This window comes from Pelecanus crispus, chromosome 8, assembly GCF_030463565.1.
Source record: "Pelecanus crispus isolate bPelCri1 chromosome 8, bPelCri1.pri, whole genome shotgun sequence".
Lineage (NCBI taxonomy): Eukaryota > Metazoa > Chordata > Aves > Pelecaniformes > Pelecanidae > Pelecanus > Pelecanus crispus.
The window spans coordinates 17,798,497-17,818,964 of record NC_134650.1 but is presented as its reverse complement, the minus strand read 5'-3'; the positions used below and the strand labels follow the sequence as shown (position 1 = coordinate 17,818,964).

The 20,468-nt window shown below is 37.7% G+C and overlaps 1 protein-coding gene across 1 annotated transcript in view; it reads left to right on the top strand.

The window, feature by feature from the left end:
- The window catches only part of SLIT3 (slit guidance ligand 3), a 549,457-nt gene that overhangs the window by 385,844 nt on the left and 143,145 nt on the right, over positions 1–20,468 (top strand). Inside the window, exons 12-13 of the mRNA XM_075714742.1 lie at positions 5,217–5,288; positions 17,749–17,892. Coding sequence (XP_075570857.1) covers positions 5,217–5,288; positions 17,749–17,892 — 216 coding nt within the window. The remainder of the gene's footprint in view (positions 1–5,216; positions 5,289–17,748; positions 17,893–20,468) is intronic.

Here is a 20,468-nt window from a genome sequence, read left to right as displayed (position 1 = left end):
CTAAACTTCAGTGCCTATGAAAGGCCATGTGTTGGTAAAGTCTTTGCAAATTCCTTAATTTTAAAATTGTTCAAGAGGTCAGAATGACTAGAGACTGTGAAGAATCAGCAAGACTTTTAAGGTTCAAGACCCTGCCACTGAAGGTTTGTTACCTGCTTAATTACATTCTCACCCAAGATAACATACTTGTTGCTATGTGTGCTTCCATTGATTTCTTTGTCTGGTATGTCCCAAGCTTTTAGATGAATCTATGCAGTGACTATTTTCACTGTTTAATCTTTATTTTTAATTACTTAGAACATCAGTTGGATTCATATGCAAAACTTGAAGTTTAGTAGTAACAATTAATTGCTTAACTAGTAGTTTAATATTTAATTGTGTCTTGGAATAGATACATTTTGGGGGGAATATTAAAATATGATGCCAGAATCAGGCTGAAGAAACGTAACACCTCATTACGACTTTTATAGATTTGTATAGTTTCTTATTGCAGATCCATAATAACTCTTCAGCTGAATAGGGTGCTTCTTCCAGGATCTCCTCCAGTGCTTGCAGTGCAGCCAGGGGTCTGTGCTTTATGTGTGTTGTCTTTTCCATTGTTTGGAAGGTTGATGGCAGCCTGAAAACTGCTGCAAGTTGTGAGCCAATCTGCCAGGTACTTTTGAAGAACTGTAGCTTGTGGTTTGTGGCCGTGCTGAAAGCTTTTAGCTGTGAACTGGCAAGCTGATGGCTCTACATGCTGCTAAGAATATAGCCCTCAGATGCCTCAGCTGCACCTGTGCCATAACTGCAACTTGCTGATGTTAGAAAGCCACCTGCAAAAAATTTGAGAAAAGTTTGCTTGAGTTAAAAATACAGTGAATGATTCTTCCCACTGGTCATTCTAGTATTAGATATTCCTGCCTTGTGGAAAAGACAAGAATAAAATCATGCACTAGCAAGTCGTTTGCACATCTTTATGACTGTTTCAGACTGGTTTCCATCTTTGTAAAAGAGATTCCCATGTGTGGTGAGAAGAAGAAGAAAGGAACAGTAAGAAAAAGGATACCTATTGGTCTCTCAGTCGGTTTTGGCTGTCTCTAGTTGCTACTTTTAGGATTAACATTGTGAATATAGAATTAAGCTATAGCTCACTTTTCTCTTTCTCCCAAAATGTACATCATGTTTAGGGTAATATCTTCTCCACCTGACAGTAAATGGTACTTGTCAGACCTGTGGCTAACTTGGTCTCCCAGCAAGTTGAGAAGCTAATGAACAATCAGGAGCACACAATAAAAATTTTAGTAATTTTTTGTGTGTTCTAATAAATGTCATTCTGATTCACTGATTCACTGTCTATTGGCAGCAATTACTGAGCTGATTTTATTTTTATTACATAGTAACTTTGTTAGTGTATTTTTAATAAAAAATATTTTGGGTCTAAAATTTCAGGTGCTAGGGGATAGAAAGAGGGTTATATTTCCTGTGCCAAGCTTGGGCAGTAGCCAGGACACCTGCATGTCCTGCAACATATGTGAGGGATGCAAGTGAACATACATTTTTAGAACTTGTAATGCCATAGGCAAATCTCCTAAAATTTATCTCTGTTGGTAAAAACATTGGAGAGTTAAATAAAGTTCTTGAATTGACTTGGCTGAGTTTCCTGTTATATGGCCTTCTGAAGTTATTTTTTTGTTTGGTTTCTTTTATCCCCAAAGCTGCTATTCTGGAAACATTGCGGTGCATACTAGTGAGATGGGCAGAACAACAGGACATAGAGGAAAGCGGCTGCAATAATGGAGTGTACCTAACCTGGCCAGTCTTTTCTGCAGGCTAACTCGTTCATAGTACTATTAGGAGTGCAGCAGTTGGTACATTCAGAACAAAAGCACCTTGGATCAGGAACCTGGCCAATATTCATATTTGTTGGTATGAGTATGCTTTCCTGTCTTAAACAGGAAAAAATGAGAACTCTGAGCAAAGCAGAAGTTTCTGTGCTTTTTATTAGAGTAAACGGAAATAAGGACTTCAGGAAATGAGATGCAATGCATTATGTATCTCCCCTCCCCTCCTCTTTGCTTCTTTCAGTAGGACCATTTGACTTCAGCTCTGGCACGGCAGACAGACAATGGCATTAGCTAATTTGGCTCTGTGTAGCGCTGAACATGAATATGAATTAGAGACAAGTGCCTGAGCTCTCATACTGACTTTTGTTTAGCTGTTAATTTGTTTGAATGTTAATGTGCCACATGCACATAAGCCCAATTAGGTTTGAAAATGCTTATTTTATTTTCATGGCTTCTAAAAATTGAAGCTTTGTTTTATTTTATAAGCTATTTTAATCTGTTTTACTTCACTCAAAATAATAAAGAGGATGTATAAACACATCCAAGGTTTAAAATTCAGTGGAACACTGCACTATGACCTTCTGACTCCTAAATTAAAAGTAAATGAAAAATTACTCTAATAAGAGTCTTATTTTGATATTTGGATTTAGTAGTACCATAACTAACAACTGCATTGCGTGTGAGTGTTGAGATTTCTTTAAGGTTTTACTTCACAAAGGTTTTTTACCTCTACAGCCAGAATAACCCTTAGTCTGGAGTGGGGATTTTTTTACTTCTTTCCATGGGCATTTTGTAAAGCTTAGCTTCTGAACTCTTTCATATATGCTATAGTATTAGGCATTATTGGTCAGCATTGATGATCCTGCTACTTCACAAAACTAAGGAAGATGTTCATCTAACATCACAGACCTTACAATCTAAACTTTATGTACAGATGATCATAGAAGCATAGAATCATTTAGGTTGGAAAAGACCTTTAATATCATCAAGTCCAACCATTAACCTAACACTACCAAGTCCACCACTAAAACAATTAAGGGTAGAATAATAATTAATTCCATGTTTCCTGGCTTGGTGGCTGGATTATTTTTTAATGAAAGTAAAACTAGAATAGAATCATTAAGGTTGGAAAGGACCTTTAAGATCATCAGTCCAACCATCAACCCAACACCACCATGCCTACTAAACCATGTCCCAAAGTGCCACGTCTACACATTTTTTTGAACACCTCCAGGGATGGTGACTCCACCACCTCTCTGGGCAGCCTGTTCCAGTGCTTGGCCACTCATTCAGTATAGAAATTTTTCATAATATCCAATCTAAACCTCCCCTGACGCCACTTGATGATGCACTTGCTAAAGAAATGTTGTTCAGAAAGAGTGGAAACTGAAGTGGAAATATGCTGGATTCTGTGGGCATTAACTTAATATTTTAACATTTTATAAATATTTTATTTGCAGAGGTTTTGCTTTTGCTTCCTGATACAGATGCTCACATCAGTTACTTTGTTTAGAAAGAAGTCTGTGAGTCAGCCATTTGGGTGCTGTTTTAGAGCCCAGTGAGATTCAATGACTTGAATATTATCTCTTATTTTGAAACTGCTATCTAAATGGACCTGCTACACCTTTCAAAGTTCAGCCATCATTTCTGTCTAGTTTTGAATAGAGTATAAAAATCTACATACATTGCATGAAATTCTGTTGAAGTAGGAAATTGTGTGTGTCTTCTGAAGCTGAAATTAGGAAACAATTAGAAAAATTTAGTGGTACTAGCATTCATTACTCACAAAAACCACTAACTGTAACAGCACAGTAAAAGCCAACCTCCTAACTCTGCAATAGATAACTTGTTACATTTGTTTAGAGAAAATATAAAGCTAGATCATCATTAGTTTCTTGGGTAGCATTTCAGTTCCTGCTAAACTGCAAAAGTAATAAAGAATGAAGTTTCAAGTTTAGATTTTCATATCTAAGTGGTGTTATTTTATTTAGATTCATTTTATTTAGGCTCAGAAATGAGCTGATCTGGGAACTCTCCCACAGAGGTGATATACTTCCAATGACTGATGAAGAGTAAATTGAAGTGGCGATACCCTGGGAAGGCCAGAGGGTATTGTAAATGGTCCATCATTCTATAGTGTTTGTTTACCAGTATGTTCAACTCGCCATAATATTTTAAATGTTGAAAGACAGAGTAAGCCAGAATTTCAGCCAGCATCCAAGCCTCACATGGCTATTTGATTAATTGCTAGCATTTTATTCCACATTAAAAAGTTAGGGAATTAACCAGTTTAGTGACACATAAGCAACAAAGTTTTGGCATGAGCTGGTTTATAACCATTTACCATGTCCTATGTAGAGCATATAAATTACATAAATACTGTTTTTCCCAATTTGAAGTCTATTAAAATGTTTAGGTAAGGCATAAAATTTTCAGAGGGAGCCTGATCTTCCTTTTTACCAGGACCCATATAAACTCCTAACTCACTTTCTGGTTTTGATGAATTTTGTCAACTTGCAGAAATGACATGAATAAATACTTTAGCCATGATTGAAATTGAGGTGTTCCTGTCATACATGATTTTGCTCTGATCCCTAGGCAACACATCTTAGCATAATGGTGGTTTTGTCTGTTTTTCCCTTTAGTTCAATTTCTGAGGATACTATATGTGCATTTTTCCATTAAAAAAGGAAATATTTTAAATATTAGAACTGAATCATGGATATCAGCATGTATATATTTGTGGTTGAATAAATATATACAGTGACTCTTATTTGTGTTATTAAATCTTTACTTAGTTTTATAACTAAACTATACCTACATTATTTTTGAGTTTCTGAAAGATATTTCCAGTTCAGGCTAAATTTCTTTATATTAGCTAGTTGAAATGGTGACAGCAGCTGGTGAAGCCATGATACTTTAGCCAATGATGCCTGTCTCACATTTCATGCCAATTATTATATCTTAAGAGATTCGGTTATATGAAATTTTATCTACAACCAGCTTGTGCTCCCTGGCTTTTAAATTCATTATCACTGAGCAGAATTCCAGGGGTTTGCATCAGACAATGTGCCTTTCAATGGTTAAAATATTTCTAAAAAGGGTGGAAGAAATCCCTCAACAGAATGAAAAATATTTCAGATACAGTTTTTGGATGTTGTCCAGTTTCTACATTAAAAATGCTTTCCAACACCAGACAAAGCCGGAATCATAACGACTCATTTAATACCATGTGCTCTCTGAGAAGAAAATGAGATCAGTACTTAAATGAAATGCCCACAGATCCCGGGCATGGTGCACAAGATCAATAAAGATGATAATGCAGACATGTGGGAGGACACTAAACTGGTCTGTTACTTAAGATTTATTTTGTCTTCCTGAATCTTTCAGAGTACTCTATGGAAACAAGATCACAGAGATTCCCCAGGGCCTTTTTGATGATCTTGTGTCTCTGCAGCTGCTGTGAGTATGATCCCTTCCTCTTCTTTATTTTACAGACTAGCTAGATTTACTGTTTTTTCAGCTTCTGACATTAATGTAATCACGTTTTCCACTGAAAACTCACTGGGACGTGCTAGTCTGTTGTTTCTATGTCAGGCAAGAGGGAGGCAAGGGCTGAAAAAAAAAGAAAGGTGCCAACAGTTTTATAGCACAGTGTGGGTAATAGACACTGAGGATTTAAGTGTGGGGAGGAAATGAGAGACTCAGTGAAGTCCAAGAAAGGAAATTTGGTCACCGGCTGATGTGCGGGTGGGGATGCCATCTGATTGTTTTTACACATTTAGCATTTGTGGTTGAATATCTAGATCTTTGAGGGCTCCTGTGTTGCAAGTACCTGCACATGCAAACAAAATGGCAATATGAAAGATCTTATTGTTGCGAGCCATGCTCAGTTCAGTATTCTTATTATGCCAAATGTGGCTTAGTTGCAAGAGAAATTGTTTCAGAATATATTGTATATTTGAGTATTTTATGCCACGTGTGATTTAACACACAGTCATGATCAGGGGTAAGATATATATCACACAGTCTTCAATATTTATTAATGTAGCATAAAAAAATTCATAAGCCAAATGTGAAACTGCAAATTTCATTCACTCTTGTCTCCATAATCACATTGGGAACCAGTAACTCCTTCGAAGAGAAGGAAATCAGCTACTATTTCAGCCAGTCAGTAGGGGGAGCAGAAGTGAAGTGAGTTTAATATGTATTCCTAACGTTCAGATTACCGTCATGGATGATGCACTCAGAAAGTAAAGGTGATATATGATCAATTAATCAATTCTGGTTTATATCACAACCCTCCACCCCAAAACAATATATAAAATGTAAAATAAAAAGTAGCTTTTTAACATGTTATTTTACACCTTTCTGACTGTCTTGACATAACCAGAAATTAATATCAAGAAGTTCATGATTACCATTGAATGTCTCACTCTGTGATTGCAGTCTTTGTTGCATTTATATGCTATATAAAAATAAGCACAGGTTTAGATTAGAAATCCCTGAGCAAAGCCAAAGAACTAAAATATGAAGTAGTTGAAATTGGTCTATATGTTAAGTGAAGGACTACTCAGACATGTAATTTATCCGTAAGATCTTAATTGCAAACATGGACCACCCTATTCTAGAGAAGGACAAGCAAGAGCACATATGGTTTGGTTATGACAATCCTTGAGCTGTGACAGTGGGAAGCTCCTCCTGCACACGGCCAATTATTATATCTTCACCTTTTGCACATAATTTTTCTGGCAGCTCCTTTCCTCTCTCCTGTCCCATATCTCACAACTTTGTTAGTACTTCAGTGTCTTCATGGCCAGCCTGCGCAGTAAGAGAAGACTGAGTATTTAGGGGGGAGGTAGTTTGCCATGTGTGAGAACAATAAGCATTAAAGTGCGTAGAAGCTGGGACTCAGTGCATGTTGATATAACTGGTATGTTAGTCATTATCACACTCAGGTTGTGTTCAGTACAATGAAGACTGCAAGCAAAAGGGGAGCTAAAACTTAGCCTGTCACTTTGACCTCTGAGAAATAAACTATATGAAAAAAATCTGAGCTTTATCATAGTCCTCCCCCCCAATATTTTATGGTTACAAGTTTGAAGTGATACACAGTTGCTCTATCTAACCTAGGACACTTTACAGATAGATCTTTCCCAGCAGAAAAAAAAAAAAAAAAAAAAAATCAGTGAACACATGGCTCACAGTGTCCTATAAAAATATGGGTCTAAAACTTTTGCATAAAGCATTAAGCAGGTTTCAATGCCTTTATACTATAATCCTTGTGTGCATGTAGTGCGGGCTTTCAACGAATTACATATTTAAGCCCAGATGCAGTAATTTTCCAGTCTGAATTAGCTCGATGATGCCTTTTTGTTAAGGGGGCAAAATCTGTGTGCCAGAGAACCACTAAAAGGTGTTGTACTTCAACCATTTAAACATTCTCAAGCTGAGAAGATGTTAAGTAGGTTGCCCCGTTATGGGATTCCCAGAGTATTGTGGCTGTGGAGCCTTTCAGGGTCTTCATGAAAGTGTTTGAATGTAAAGTAGCTTTTGGCAAGGAGAGCATTGAATGGTCATGCTTTAAATGCAAACAAATGTCTGCACACTTTTCTCATCATGGCTTTGAAGCAGCTATTACGGGATTACTTGTAATATTTTAATGGGTACCAAAGAAAAATAAATGGCATTCATTGGTTTTAGACCTGCTGTTGAACAGTTGGAAGAGTGCCCTATGATTAGATCTAATTTAGTGTTCAGTGGGCTCTAGATTGGATTTCTTCTTATTAGTCTGGAGACACACTGATAAGAATGCTCTGATTAAGGTATCCTGGTAGCCAGTATAATTTCCTAAGCTTGAGCTGGAGCATTTTTGAAAATATACTGGCATTATGGTAAAGCAGGACACAATCAGAAAAAGAGAGTCATCATAGGTCCTGTATAAAATCATTGAGATTGTGTTTAGAAGGAAAAAATAATTACTGTGAAACTGCAAAGCAGATAATACCGTTATTTGCTGTTTTGGATAAGACTCGTCAGAGTTTCTCAGAAATGTCATTATCCTCCTGTTTAAATATACTGTCACAATATAGGCCCAGATTATTCCACTTTTATTCTGGCAGAATTGTTTTGTGTAAGTGCGTGCCTCACATCTGCAGACAGAACCACTGATGTCAGAAACACTGTAGCTGGGTAAAGTCATGCTCAGCTCAGGCATGACAGCATCTTAAAGTGCCCCATTTGACTCTGGTCTATGGGAAATGAAGAATTCAGAACAAGTTTTAGACCACCTGGCTAGCATTAGAATTCTGTATTTCTGTCATATAACACAGAGGTGGGTAAGCCAATATCATATTATATTTGGCAAGAAAATAACCAGGCATGGTTAGATAATAAGGTTTTTTTGTTGGGGGGTGGAGAGTGTTGTTTTTGTAAGTTTTTTTTAAACCCTATTGGTTTAATTTAAAATGTTGCTTCTAAAGTCTTCATTATAATTAGCTATCTTAAGCAGTTAACATTTCCCACATAAATAATCACAACTGTATTTTTGTTGAATTGCTCATTTCACAAATCTTATGTCTTCCTAAATATGCAATTATAACCAACACAGCAGCCAACATTATTATAGAAGTCCAGCTACACATCTGTTCTATGGAATGGAAGCTTTTCTTGGACCATGTAATTTTCCTTATCCTGTTTGAAGTTGCCAGGAGAGAGGATGCTAGAAAGCTCCTGTAGCTACTGTACCCTATCCTCCTACATTCTTCTTTTCAGCAGGCTAGATCAAGTGTCTTCTGAGAATTTTAAGTCAGTTTGGATTTGAGAGCACTATGCTGTTTTCCAGAAAGGGATAACTGGAGTCTGATTTTTTTTTTTTTTTTTCAGTAAACTGAAACTTTAATTTCATTGGGGCAACAATCCGTCCAAGCTCTGAAGTAGTATTTGATTAATTATCGTCATTTGTGTAACTTGCATCTGAATATCAAAAGAATGGAAAGGGTTTCAGCTTAAGGTGGAAGTTTTCAAGTAACCATTAGCTGTGGCCAGTTTGAACTCCTGTCCAGCAGGCCTTAGACTAACTTTGGTCTGTCTAGAAACTGGAATATATTTAATGTCCTTCTCACCTGTCTTTAAGTTTTCCTGGAATGCGGACAAGCTCTTTCAGGAGCCCTGGCGTTTGCCAAACTGTCTGCCAGTCGCTGCACAGGGGGCACAACATAACACCGCGCCGCTCTTTCAGCAGCCCCGTGACACATAAACCTGATGGTTGCTCTGCTTGCTCCCCAATGAGCAACTGTGCAGAGCCAGCCTGCAGTGAAACTGAGTCAAGTGGCTCAAGACAGTGAGCTGTGGATAATGAGCACCAAGTTTGTTAACCAGTATTTTTCATATCTAAGTAATACACTTTCCTCTCTGCAACCATATTAAAACAAACATTCGGGAAGCCTTTTTATTACAGTTATGCACTGCGTGTGCTTCACAGTGCTCTATTTCCTGGAACAAGAAGGTATCATAAAAACTCTACTGTTTAAAGAGATTGTATAGCAAAATAATATAGACGGATGAAATCTCATTTTTCAAATGTCTGGCAAGTATCAGTTTTCAATAAATCCTTTTCCTTGAGGAAATTTACTTTGCATACTTACTAATCATACAAGTGCTCAGGCGTATTGATCCTAAATTTTATGGTTGAGATCTCCATGGCTTGCTGGGCAAGAAAGAATCCCTATAATGGGGATCTGTTTTGATGTTGCTAGAAGTAGATATGCTCCTGGGGTACATATATATTGAAATCAGAGGTTTGTTGTATTTCTCTCTCATAAAATGAAGCCAAAAGCTTACAGCCTTCTCTCATTCTCCTAATGTCTGATCATTAGGGAAAACTCAACATTGTAGTTGGAAAAGACCAATAATCATATTGGTGCCTGGAGTTTGCCATATTGACAGATAAAATAACTTCAAAAGTGATGAAAAATTAGACTTCCAGATCCAATCATCAAACTGGTTAAAATTGGAGCTAGATCTTCAACTGACCTTTATTTAAAATAGACTTGTATGAAGTGCAAGTCAAGTGTGTACTTTCAGAAACTGCTATTATCAGCCTTCCCAAAATTCAACCAGTCAAATTTTGCTTTGAGTGATTCTCCTTTTTAACCTGCTTTTTATGCTGTTTCTCATTGGTTGAATAGCGAGATACTTGGTACTCCCATAGCTCTTCTGGTGAGGTTGCTTGGAAAATATCTCCATGGCAAATTTGCCAAGTTTGAAGTGCTTCTCTTGATTTGTAATTATAAATGGAATCCCAGTACTTAAGAGCTTAAAATAGGATCTACCAATTATTTATTGTATACTTTTGGAGCTTGTTAGAAGCTCAAAGAAAATCCAGTGAAGCACAAACCCCCATAACAAAGTATTTAAAAAAAAAGAAATACGAAATTACTCTAAAGAATGTACATCAATTCCAATGTTTTGTGTTGTATACATTGTGCTGTTATATAGATAAATATGATTAAACAGTGATGCGAACAGTATATAAATGCCAGAATAAAGAAACTACAGTTTTCCACCATTTGCAAGTCCTTTATAGCACAGTAGTCCCTCCTCCTCTCCGTAGCAATCTTCTGAGCTCTAAGTGATGTATAATATCTTCTTGTTCCATGGAGTTCTTAATTTTTCTCATGGAGAAGAGACAACAGGCATTAAAAAAAAAGTTACCTTCTGACTAGATGTAGGGGGAAACATTTTCACAACAACAAGTCAAGCAGTGGAGCAGGCTGCCCAGAATGTTGTGCATTCTCTGTCCTTGAAGATTTAAAGGCCAGACTGAATAAAAGTCTAAGTAACCTGGTCTGACCTTATAGCTCACCCTGTTTTGGGAAGTCTAACATGATGAGAAACCTCTCAAGCTTCCTGCCATTCTGAATTATCCTGTCATCTGTTGAAATAATTATTTCTCAGATAAAGCAAATATGCATTAAATGTCTATAAATTGGTCAAGCTTTGAGTGTATTAATTGGTCATGCTTTGAGTGGGGTTCAGACCGGATAACGTCTGGAGGTCCTTTGCAACCTATGTTGTTTCTGGGTTCTGTGATTCTAAATTCCTAGCAAAATGACAAATAAACTTTTCCCTTGATTACTCAAAGTATTTCTGGCTACAGCAGAGATACTATGCAACCCTTGTCCTTCTAGTCCAGGACAGAATACTCTCTGCACAGACCTGTTTAATAGCTTTAGAATTGTTTTCAAACCATTTGCCTCAAGCTTTTTTTCCTTCAGATTTCTGCATTTAGGCTGCTATTGTGATAATATTACTAAACTCAATAACTGCTGTTAAAGTGAGGGAGCAGCATCTGCCAGACACAGAAATACAATTACAGTCAAGCACTAATGAAAGACTGCAACAGCATCTGCCTTTTCTGTGTCACTTTTGTAGCCTGTCTGCCTGCAGCTTCCCAAAACAACCACTAGTTCGTACGTCAGTGTGTAATTCATTAGCACTTCTGACGCCAGTGCTGCAAGCCGGACTCACCTGACAGGAACTCTTCTAGTTATTATTACACAAAAAAACTAACTCCCTGATAGGGCAGGAGGTTGAGAAAATGTGTTTATTCTGCTGTGCATATGAATTACCATGTGGTTATCTAATATCGTCTGTGACCTTATCTGCAGGCATAAGTTGGACAATATTGAATTTTGAATAACAGAAGTCCACATGCTATGACAACATGTGCTTATAATTCTCCAGGTAGTAACACAAGTACCGCAGGACTGTTTTACGGATGGTGTTCAAATGGAGTTACAGTCTTTTGGATCAGGAATGAAAGGAGGCCTTTAAAATTTCTCTGAAACAGGACTGTCAGACTGTGCTTTGTGCTTCCTTCTTGACTCATTATCAGCTCATGACTCTTCCATTTTAATTTATATTGAATAAATTTATCATCACCATCATCCAGTTTCCTGAACATGGAGGAATACTTGAAGCTGGTTCAAGCAAGCATGATGATGGTTTCACACTGGTTATTATCAGTTGAAGCACTGACAGACTCTTCAGTGGTCAGTCATCACATTAGAAAATGTAAATTCTAGTAGATGTCTAAATATCTTCACACAGTGAGAGGCAGTCAGATTGCTCCCCTACACTCCAGGCCATTTTAAAATGTTTCTGGAACCTCATATAATTATTTTGCCAATAAGTAAGCAGGGGCACACACAATTCTGTCATTAGGCATTGCTTGTCATTGACTGCTGAGAGGACAGAGTACTTGACTAAATTCTTACATATTGGCACTTCAGCTGTTCTCCCATGATAAACTGTGTTAAATCAAAGATAATGCTTGATGCCCTATAAATTCCCAGAGAAAATGCTGAAAAAAAAGAAATGCCAAAAAGTTTTTTGACTTTTTGTGACAGGTATTATAAATCCTAAGGAATACTTTATGCCAAGAGTCCTTTCTTTGCTGCCCTATAGTGCCTTTGAATGTAGGTGAACCCTTTGACTATTGATATTCTATAAAAGTTGTGTATATTCAATTTTTATTCTCCTGTTACCCATGAAAAACTGTTACCCAGTTCTCCTGTTCCTTACAAGTCTCCTATGCATTTTACATCTGCCTTTTTATGATGAGTTCTCATTTTCCCCAGTGGAGTCTGGCATGTGGGATGTGCCAGCCAGTTCATGGGATGCCGAACATTTTCATTCTCATCATGTTGTCGTCGCTGTCAAAACACAAAGCTAGTGAAAAAAGAAAGAGAAGTTTTCCAGTGGCTCTTTGCAGCTTTTCTCCCTGACACTTTCCTTTTGGCTCATTAATGTAGGATGATTTCTGGTCCACCCTGTAGCAACAGAAATCAACCTGCAGTCTCCGGTACATGTTAAGGTTGCTAGGCTGCTGTTTCATTTTCCAAGTTACATAGTTATTTGCTGATAGTTTGATTACTTGACTTCACTGAGCTGAAAATACAAACATCGCTAAGGGTAAAAGTCATATAAACATCCCCATTTGCTCTTAAAAACCAATTTTTTCAAGCATTTTTGTTTTGGAGTTCAAAATGTTATTTAAATGTTAATCACTTGAAACTGTGCTTGGGCATATAATTCAATTATGGGACCATCTTAATTATGCAGATGGTGCTTATGAGCATCTGATACAATTACAGTGCCAATTCAGTACACATTCATTCAAAGGGCTTAGCTGAAACACATTATTATTTCAATGTGTGTGGACAAATTCACTTTTTCAGGAAATGGGTTCATGGAATTGTAATACTGCTCTGCTCTGCTCATTGCTTTCAATGGTGTGTAAACCACAAGGTCTTTAACCATTCTCCTGTATTCTGTGGTGGTCCTAGGCTTGCAAGAGATTTCTTCATATTTTTAACATATCCAGAGGGATGAAAATGGAGACTTGAGTTAATAAACCATCATCCCTCTGGGTAGCAGGCGGTTTTATTTCTACTTGAATTTTTAACCTCTTTTTGAATGCTGCACCACATCTGGAGGCCGTCTGTAGATCTCATCCAATCAAGCTGATAACAAAATAGGAAAATTAGTGGAATTTACTTTCACCGTATATTGGTGCAAAATAAATACCATGTAATTCTTTTTAAATAAGACTCAACTTTTAATATTGTCCCTTCTTTTGGTGTGAGTCCAATGAAAAGGAACCCTTAGTATGTTTTACAGCATGGTTCAGCGTTTAAGAAAGATCAGTGTTTCTGCTTCCTAGAATATGTTTTTCTCATCTGCCTGTTAGTTTAAAAAAAAATTCTTATATCCACTTTTAACTCCATGTGAGGTCAGCCTTGTATACCTAGTTAATAATTAGATGCCATTTGGGGGGGGTGTGGCAGTGAAGAATGATTAAGCAAAGAACTGGAACTTATATAGGGGAATATCCATAGAGGAGATATTTTAAAACAGCCAAGAGTTTTAAAAGGAATATAAACCTTAATGCTTCTGGCCAAAAGTCATCCTCTAACTCACAGTAAGTAGGAGGAAAAAATTTTTAGGGATGATTTATTCTGCGTTCTCACAGTTTTTCACTTCCCCTCTCCCCTTTTCTCACCGATTCTGATCAGAAATAGGACATTAATGTATTTCATGATCCACTGAATATGGCCACATCTGTATTACTGTTGAGCACACTATCTGTCCTCTTTAGATTTAGGTACTGCGAATATATTGTGTAGTTGATATGCAGAATAGGTGTTGTCACCTCAGAAAAGCTGCGTAGTACCTGAATTCCCACTTCTAAACAGTCTGTATAAGCACTTTCCTGTTGCAAATTACTTTCTCTGATGCTTAAAGGAGAGAGTGTGCCACTGTGTTTGCAGCTGTATATAGGATCAGTTTCTCTCATTTTTGGTATTTGGCTCTTACATAAATGTCACAGATTATATTACCATGAATCTAGTCACTGAAAATTCATGCCAGGAAAAATTGTCACATTGTAAATTCTAATTTCCAGCATTGGTTTATTCCTGTTTTGTTGAAACTAATCAGAAAATGAATTCAAATCCTGTGTATTCACTGCAGTTCTAGGTCAGCTTTGCTCTGAGAGTTTATTAAGTGGCATCAATGATGGTTAGACTTCAAGACCACTATTTGCACAGGAGTGAACAGCATCTACACAACACAGCTTTGCTATGTGTGCACTCCTTAAGCATCACAAAAAGACATGCGGGTTGTCTATGTGTACAAACACAACTGTAGTTCAGTTGTAAATTCTCTTATTACTGAGATTATTTTCATTTTTGCTTTATGGTTTGTTAGAAGTACTGCTTGCAACATAAATGTTGTGGTTTAACCCTAGTCAGCAACTAAGTACCACACAGTCACTTGCTCACCACCACCACCACCCGCCCACCGGTGGGATGGGGGAGAGAATTGGGGCAGGGGGTAGGGGGGAAATGTGGGTTGAAATAAAGGCAGTTTAACAGGACAGCAGAGAAAGAGAAAATAATAACGGTAAAAGAATATACAAAGCAAGTGATGCACGAGGCAATTGCTCACCACCCGCTGACTGGTACCCAGGCTGTCCCCAAGCAGCAATCGCTGCCCCCCAGCCAACTCCCCCCACTTTATATCCTGAGCATGACGTCACATGGTATGGAATAGCCCTTTGGGCAGTTTGGGTCAGCTGTCCTGGCTCTGCCCCCTCCCAGCTTCTTGTGCACCTGGCAGAGCATGGGAAGCTGAACAAGTCCTTGACTAGCATAAGCAGTACTTAGCAACAGCTAAAACATCAGTGTGTTACCAACATTCTTCTCCTACTAAATCCAAAACACAGCACTATGCCTGCTGCTAGGGAGAAAATTAACTCTATCCCAGGCAAAACCAGGACAATTAAATATTACTATAACGTTAGAAAACAATAGCATCTAGCAAAATAAATTGAAGTACATACTTGCTTTCAGTTTTCTTCCTATATAACTTAGGTACCAAGTCTCTGTCGTGGCACAAATCTAAGCTAATGCGCATTACCTAAAACCAATGTGAGATCAGTGAACATATGAATAGACATGCTCAAATGCCACTTAGGCATTACAAATCCTTTGGTGTCTACTCCCTGTCCTTGTGAACGTATCTGTTCATAAGTGGCATATTGAACAATATCTGGGGATATTGTTCAAAACTCAGTAGCTGATTCTGCCTTCTAATGACTTGTTAACCTGTTCTTTATGGAAAAGATAATGTACAAGCTTGAAAGAGAAATGCATAATGCACAAGAACCAAGAAAGAATGAAGATTGCTTTGGCTTGGACATACAAATAGCGATAAGAAGGAAGTAGTAAGAGATGACATTGATGTTTGCTGTTAGAGCAAAATCTCAGGAGTCGAATGCATGGGAGGAACTGTTCCTGTAGCCTAATATGAAAATTACCCTGTTACTTCTGGTGGGGTTAACAGGGGCATGGATCAGTTGTCACGTAATTGTCAGTCACAGAAGTACAGGTTACAGAGTGATCATACTAGTGCTGCTTATGATTTCATAAAATTACTTCAGTTACTAGTTCATGCAAAAATATAACCTCATTTATCCATCATTGCCTTCTATGGGACCTTCTCTTATCTAATGTCAAACTTCTTTTTCCATGACATATAAAGAAGAAAACTCAGATAAATTGATATTGACTTTTCTGTTGGCTGGAAAGGTGAGTTCTGCTCTGACACCCTCTCATTCCAGAGCACTGCATTCCTGTTCTCGTTGAGAAAAGGGTTCTACCCAAGTATGTGTCCATCTTTTACATATCACAATTACTGTAACCATTTACTGCAGTAATGAGGCTCTGCCAAAATGACAGTAGGAGCAGAGAGCTGTAATGAGTGTACAATGTTCCAGAGGTTTCAGCAACGGAAAGGCAGGGTGCTATGCAGAGGAAACACCTTCTGAAGGTATTTTCTGGAGCAAAAGAAAAGCATCATGTGCAGCTAACAAGCATGCATTTCTTCCCTGATAGATTGCTCTGTTTTCTCTAGTGGTTTACGTGCAGTTAGTTGAAAATGGAAGCTTCCTGTGCTGTTAGAGGTGTGTATGCAGGTGGTATATTTGCTTGCTGAGGAATGGAGGATGTCTTTTCCTTTTTACCTATAAACACTTCTGATGTAGTATTAGTGTGGTGCCTTAGAGAGCCACAATGTTGCAATATTAAGGTCTTCAAACTCATTGACAAAGTAGCAAGAATTTTGTGCCCAAGGCAACTGAGTTAACAGCGTATATTGTTTGCAACGTACCATTTTTCTCAGGTTGATAGTAGTCAAAAGATGTGGATTTTGGCTTTTGTAAGAAGAATAGGTCATTTCTTGCCTATTTTCCTTCTAAGTGTAAAATACCACATATGCAGATGACAATGACAATTTTAAGTGTTCTCGTGTTCGATTGTCTCAGAGGGAGATTCGGCTTGTTTTGGGGATTGTAAATACTTGTTAACATGACAGAACTCTGGCTGGATAATCTAAGAGAACTTGCACAAGTACTGTCCAAGATTTTAGTTCTGCCAACTGGCTGCTGTGTAGGTGTGCAAAATATTTTTAAAAAAAAAAAAAAAGGATGTAAATTGCCTTTGTGCTGCTTTTCCACAACTGCACAGGAATCTGGTGTAACTGGAATGGAGCAGATTCATAGAATTGTAGGACAGTGGAGGTTGGAAGGGACCTCAGGTGGTCACTAGCCAATGAGACTGGAGAACCTTGCTCAACGCAGAGTCACCTTATTAGGTCAGAGCAGGTTGCCCATGGCTTTATTCGGTATCATCTTGAAAACCTCCAACGATGGAGACTGCACAACTCTGAGCAACCTGTTCCACTGCTTGACTATCCTTAGGTACAAAGTGAGCTTGCCTTTCACTAAGTTTTAGTCCAGACCCTACACATCTCTTTTCTTGTCTCTGAGGAGAATCACATTTTCTTTCCTTCCATGATCAAATTAACCCTGCACTGCTTATCAGAAGATGTCAAACTTCCAGAATGTCAGTTAGACTTAAGACAGCTGCTGGTAGAGAAAACTGAAAAAAAAGGTTCTTCTCATCGTGGACTTTGTGTATGAGTGTGTGCATGGAATAGCAAGGTGGGGAGTATTTGCTATTTCTATGTATATTAAGCTGAAGAATTCTTTAAATATTTGTGTAGAAGTTTGAACAAATTGGGGGAGGGGGCTGGGCATACCAAAAAAAAAAAAATCTTTTAAGTATTTTAAGTTAGCTAGCACTGTTATATGTCTGTATATTCCCCAGCTATGAGGATACTAGTGTTGTCCATGGTTTTTTCACCTTTTTAATGTAACAGGCAAATGAAGACCTTTAAATGTGGGTTAGCTTTGGAGACTGTGTTAATATTTTTTTAGATTTAACCCCAAAGTTCAGTCTATCTTTATTTGATTATTACAAGATTAATGAATTATAAACCTTTCCTCTGTTTTCAGGCTTCTCAATGCCAATAAGATCAACTGCCTGAGGGTAAACACGTTCCAAGGTCTGCATAATCTCAAACTGCTATCTCTTTATGACAACAAACTGCAGACCATCAGCAAGGGGCTCTTTGCACCTCTCCGATCGATCCAGACTCTGTGAGTATGCAGGCATATCATAAATGACAGTTCTCTCTTTTTTCCCCCCAAAGATGTTGCCAGTCTTTGCAAAGGCTTTGCATCTGACATTAAGACAATTTGGAAGAGACCTCAAGGTAGTAGCCCCTCCTTTTCTGACAGAAATAAAAGGACCAAGAAGAAGAAGTATTGCATAAATTCAGCACAGCCAGCTATCGATACAGCCTGCCCATAGTGACATAAATGTCATAAATGTATTAAGCTCCCAGAGAAATTCATTCCTACTGTTTGTTGGGAAGATAATATGTAAATTAGACTGTACAATATATGAACAGCAGATTCTATTGAAACCATTGCCTAACAGCTTTTAATGAGCTAGTGAGTTGGCATCTCTCCTTACTGGATCTGAGTCCTGCTGTACAGTTCATGACTTCTGAAACCGTATTTCAGCTGACATTCCACTTAAGGGAAATGATACATTGTATTATTTGATCCATTAAGAAAATCCGCTAAACATTTTCTTGAGAGTCTTTGAATTGGAGGCATTAGGAGAAGAGGGATCAGAAGCAAAATTGGAAGCAGAAGTATAGAAATGACTTGTTATTTTACAGAAGAAAGTTTCATCCTAAAGCTGTGAGTAGTAAGATAATAAGGTAAATAGTACTTCTTCAGAGCTGGGGTTGGCAGCCTGATATAAATGAAAAGCAAGGAAGAACCCCACTCACCCAGTATTGTGTATGTGTGTTTATATATATTTGTGTGTGCATATATAGATATAAGGCTCTGTGTGTTAATGTAGTATGTAAGTATATGCATTTCCAGTATTAAAATACATATGTGTATGTATATATACATACTGGAATATATATGCACATAATATATGTGTATATACATACACACATATTGTAGTACTGGAATTGTATCTATACACATGCACATATATTTTAATACTGGAAATGCATTGGCCAAATCAGTTTTATAAATGTTTTAAATCGTATAAAAATGAACTAATAGGGATGATTTCTAGCAGCAGTGTACCTGCTATGTCCTCAGGCAGCCACAAGCACAACCATAATTTCCAACAGATATCTGGCCAGTATGTATTGCTACAAATCATTAAGGCATTAGAATAATCATGTACAACCCTCTCCGGCCCTGCCCCCCAACTCTACCATACTTTCTTCTGCTGCAGCATGCTATATATGTATGTAGGTATATATGTAAACAAGGATGACAGAGAAGGTTTGTTTACAGAAGTATGTAAGATTTGTCAAGTTAAACAAGTAACACCCTTAAAGTATAAAAACTTCTCCTCGGTTTCCCTGGGGTTTTATTAGTACTCTTGGTGGCCATTACTTAGAAAGGACTTGTTGCTTCACACAGAGAAATGTTTTTATTCATTCTCCCATTTTTAGTACTACAAGTGATTACCATTTTCTGCCTTTTTTCTAGAGCTACAAAACCAGTCCTATATCCTGTCTCTATATGCTTGTTTGTTCTTTTCACACCAGGAACGGCTCTACTACTACAGTAATCTTTAGTTTCTTCAGGCACTTTCTGCTACGTATGCTTTCGCTTCCCACTCCTTGACAGCCTTTGCCCTGTTGTATTTTATACTTACTCTGTTAAGTGACAGTTCATATATATAACTGCAAACAGAAAAGAAGTTTCTGCAGGTGGAAAAAATACACTAACAGTAACAGCAGAGTTCTTGTGAGGATATAGCTTTACACGTCTGTCCAAACCAAATTTAAACATCTGTCTTTTTTTAAACTGTCTTTGCAGTTATTGGAGAGCCGTGTCCTGCTCCCTTGGAAGTTAGAGGACTGGTGCAAGTTAACTTAACAGAGATCAGAATCAGGCTCTGAGAAAGACCTGACAAACTCTCCTGATATAGTGCTCAACTTTGTCAAGCAGAATGAATCATAACAGCAGCAGAGAAATACTGGTTCTCTCTAAGATACTCCAGCAGATATCTATTAATGAAGTCTAAATATCCAGTTAAAATCAATGCTGTAATACCTATTTCCAATTTTGTGGGAAATATGTTGTGTAAATTTTGGTGAAGGATTGAGTCAAGTTCTACCTTGCATAAACAGTTCAGTCTCAAAAGTAAAAGTTTTTGGTCCAGGAAAAAGTACATATAAGAGGAATACTATTATGCATGATGAGTATATGCAAATATCAATTTCACTCTTGAGAAAAGGCCTCTGGATCACTTCTGGCTTTGCCCACAGATCCAAGGCACTTCACTAATTCACATTTTGATCCCTAGGAAACTGAGCTTGCCAATAAAATTTCTTTTAAACCAGGATACAAAATGATCTTCAGGTCAGGTGCATCTAAAAATGTGCATTTCTCTCAAAAGGCAGCATATCAAGCTCTCAGGAGAAAACATTGGACTTTGTAGATAGGTCTGTGTCCTTTAAAGCAGGCTTTGCTATATTAATTTTTGTTTCCTCTGTGAAAGGACTTGCAGCAGGCTTAATGAGCTACGAAATGTGATAGCTCACAGAATTCTCCCATTCATGTGCAGCTCCGTGTGGTTTCCGCCAGGCCTGGGTTTTTGGAAGCTTATTCAATTACTCTACTCTTCA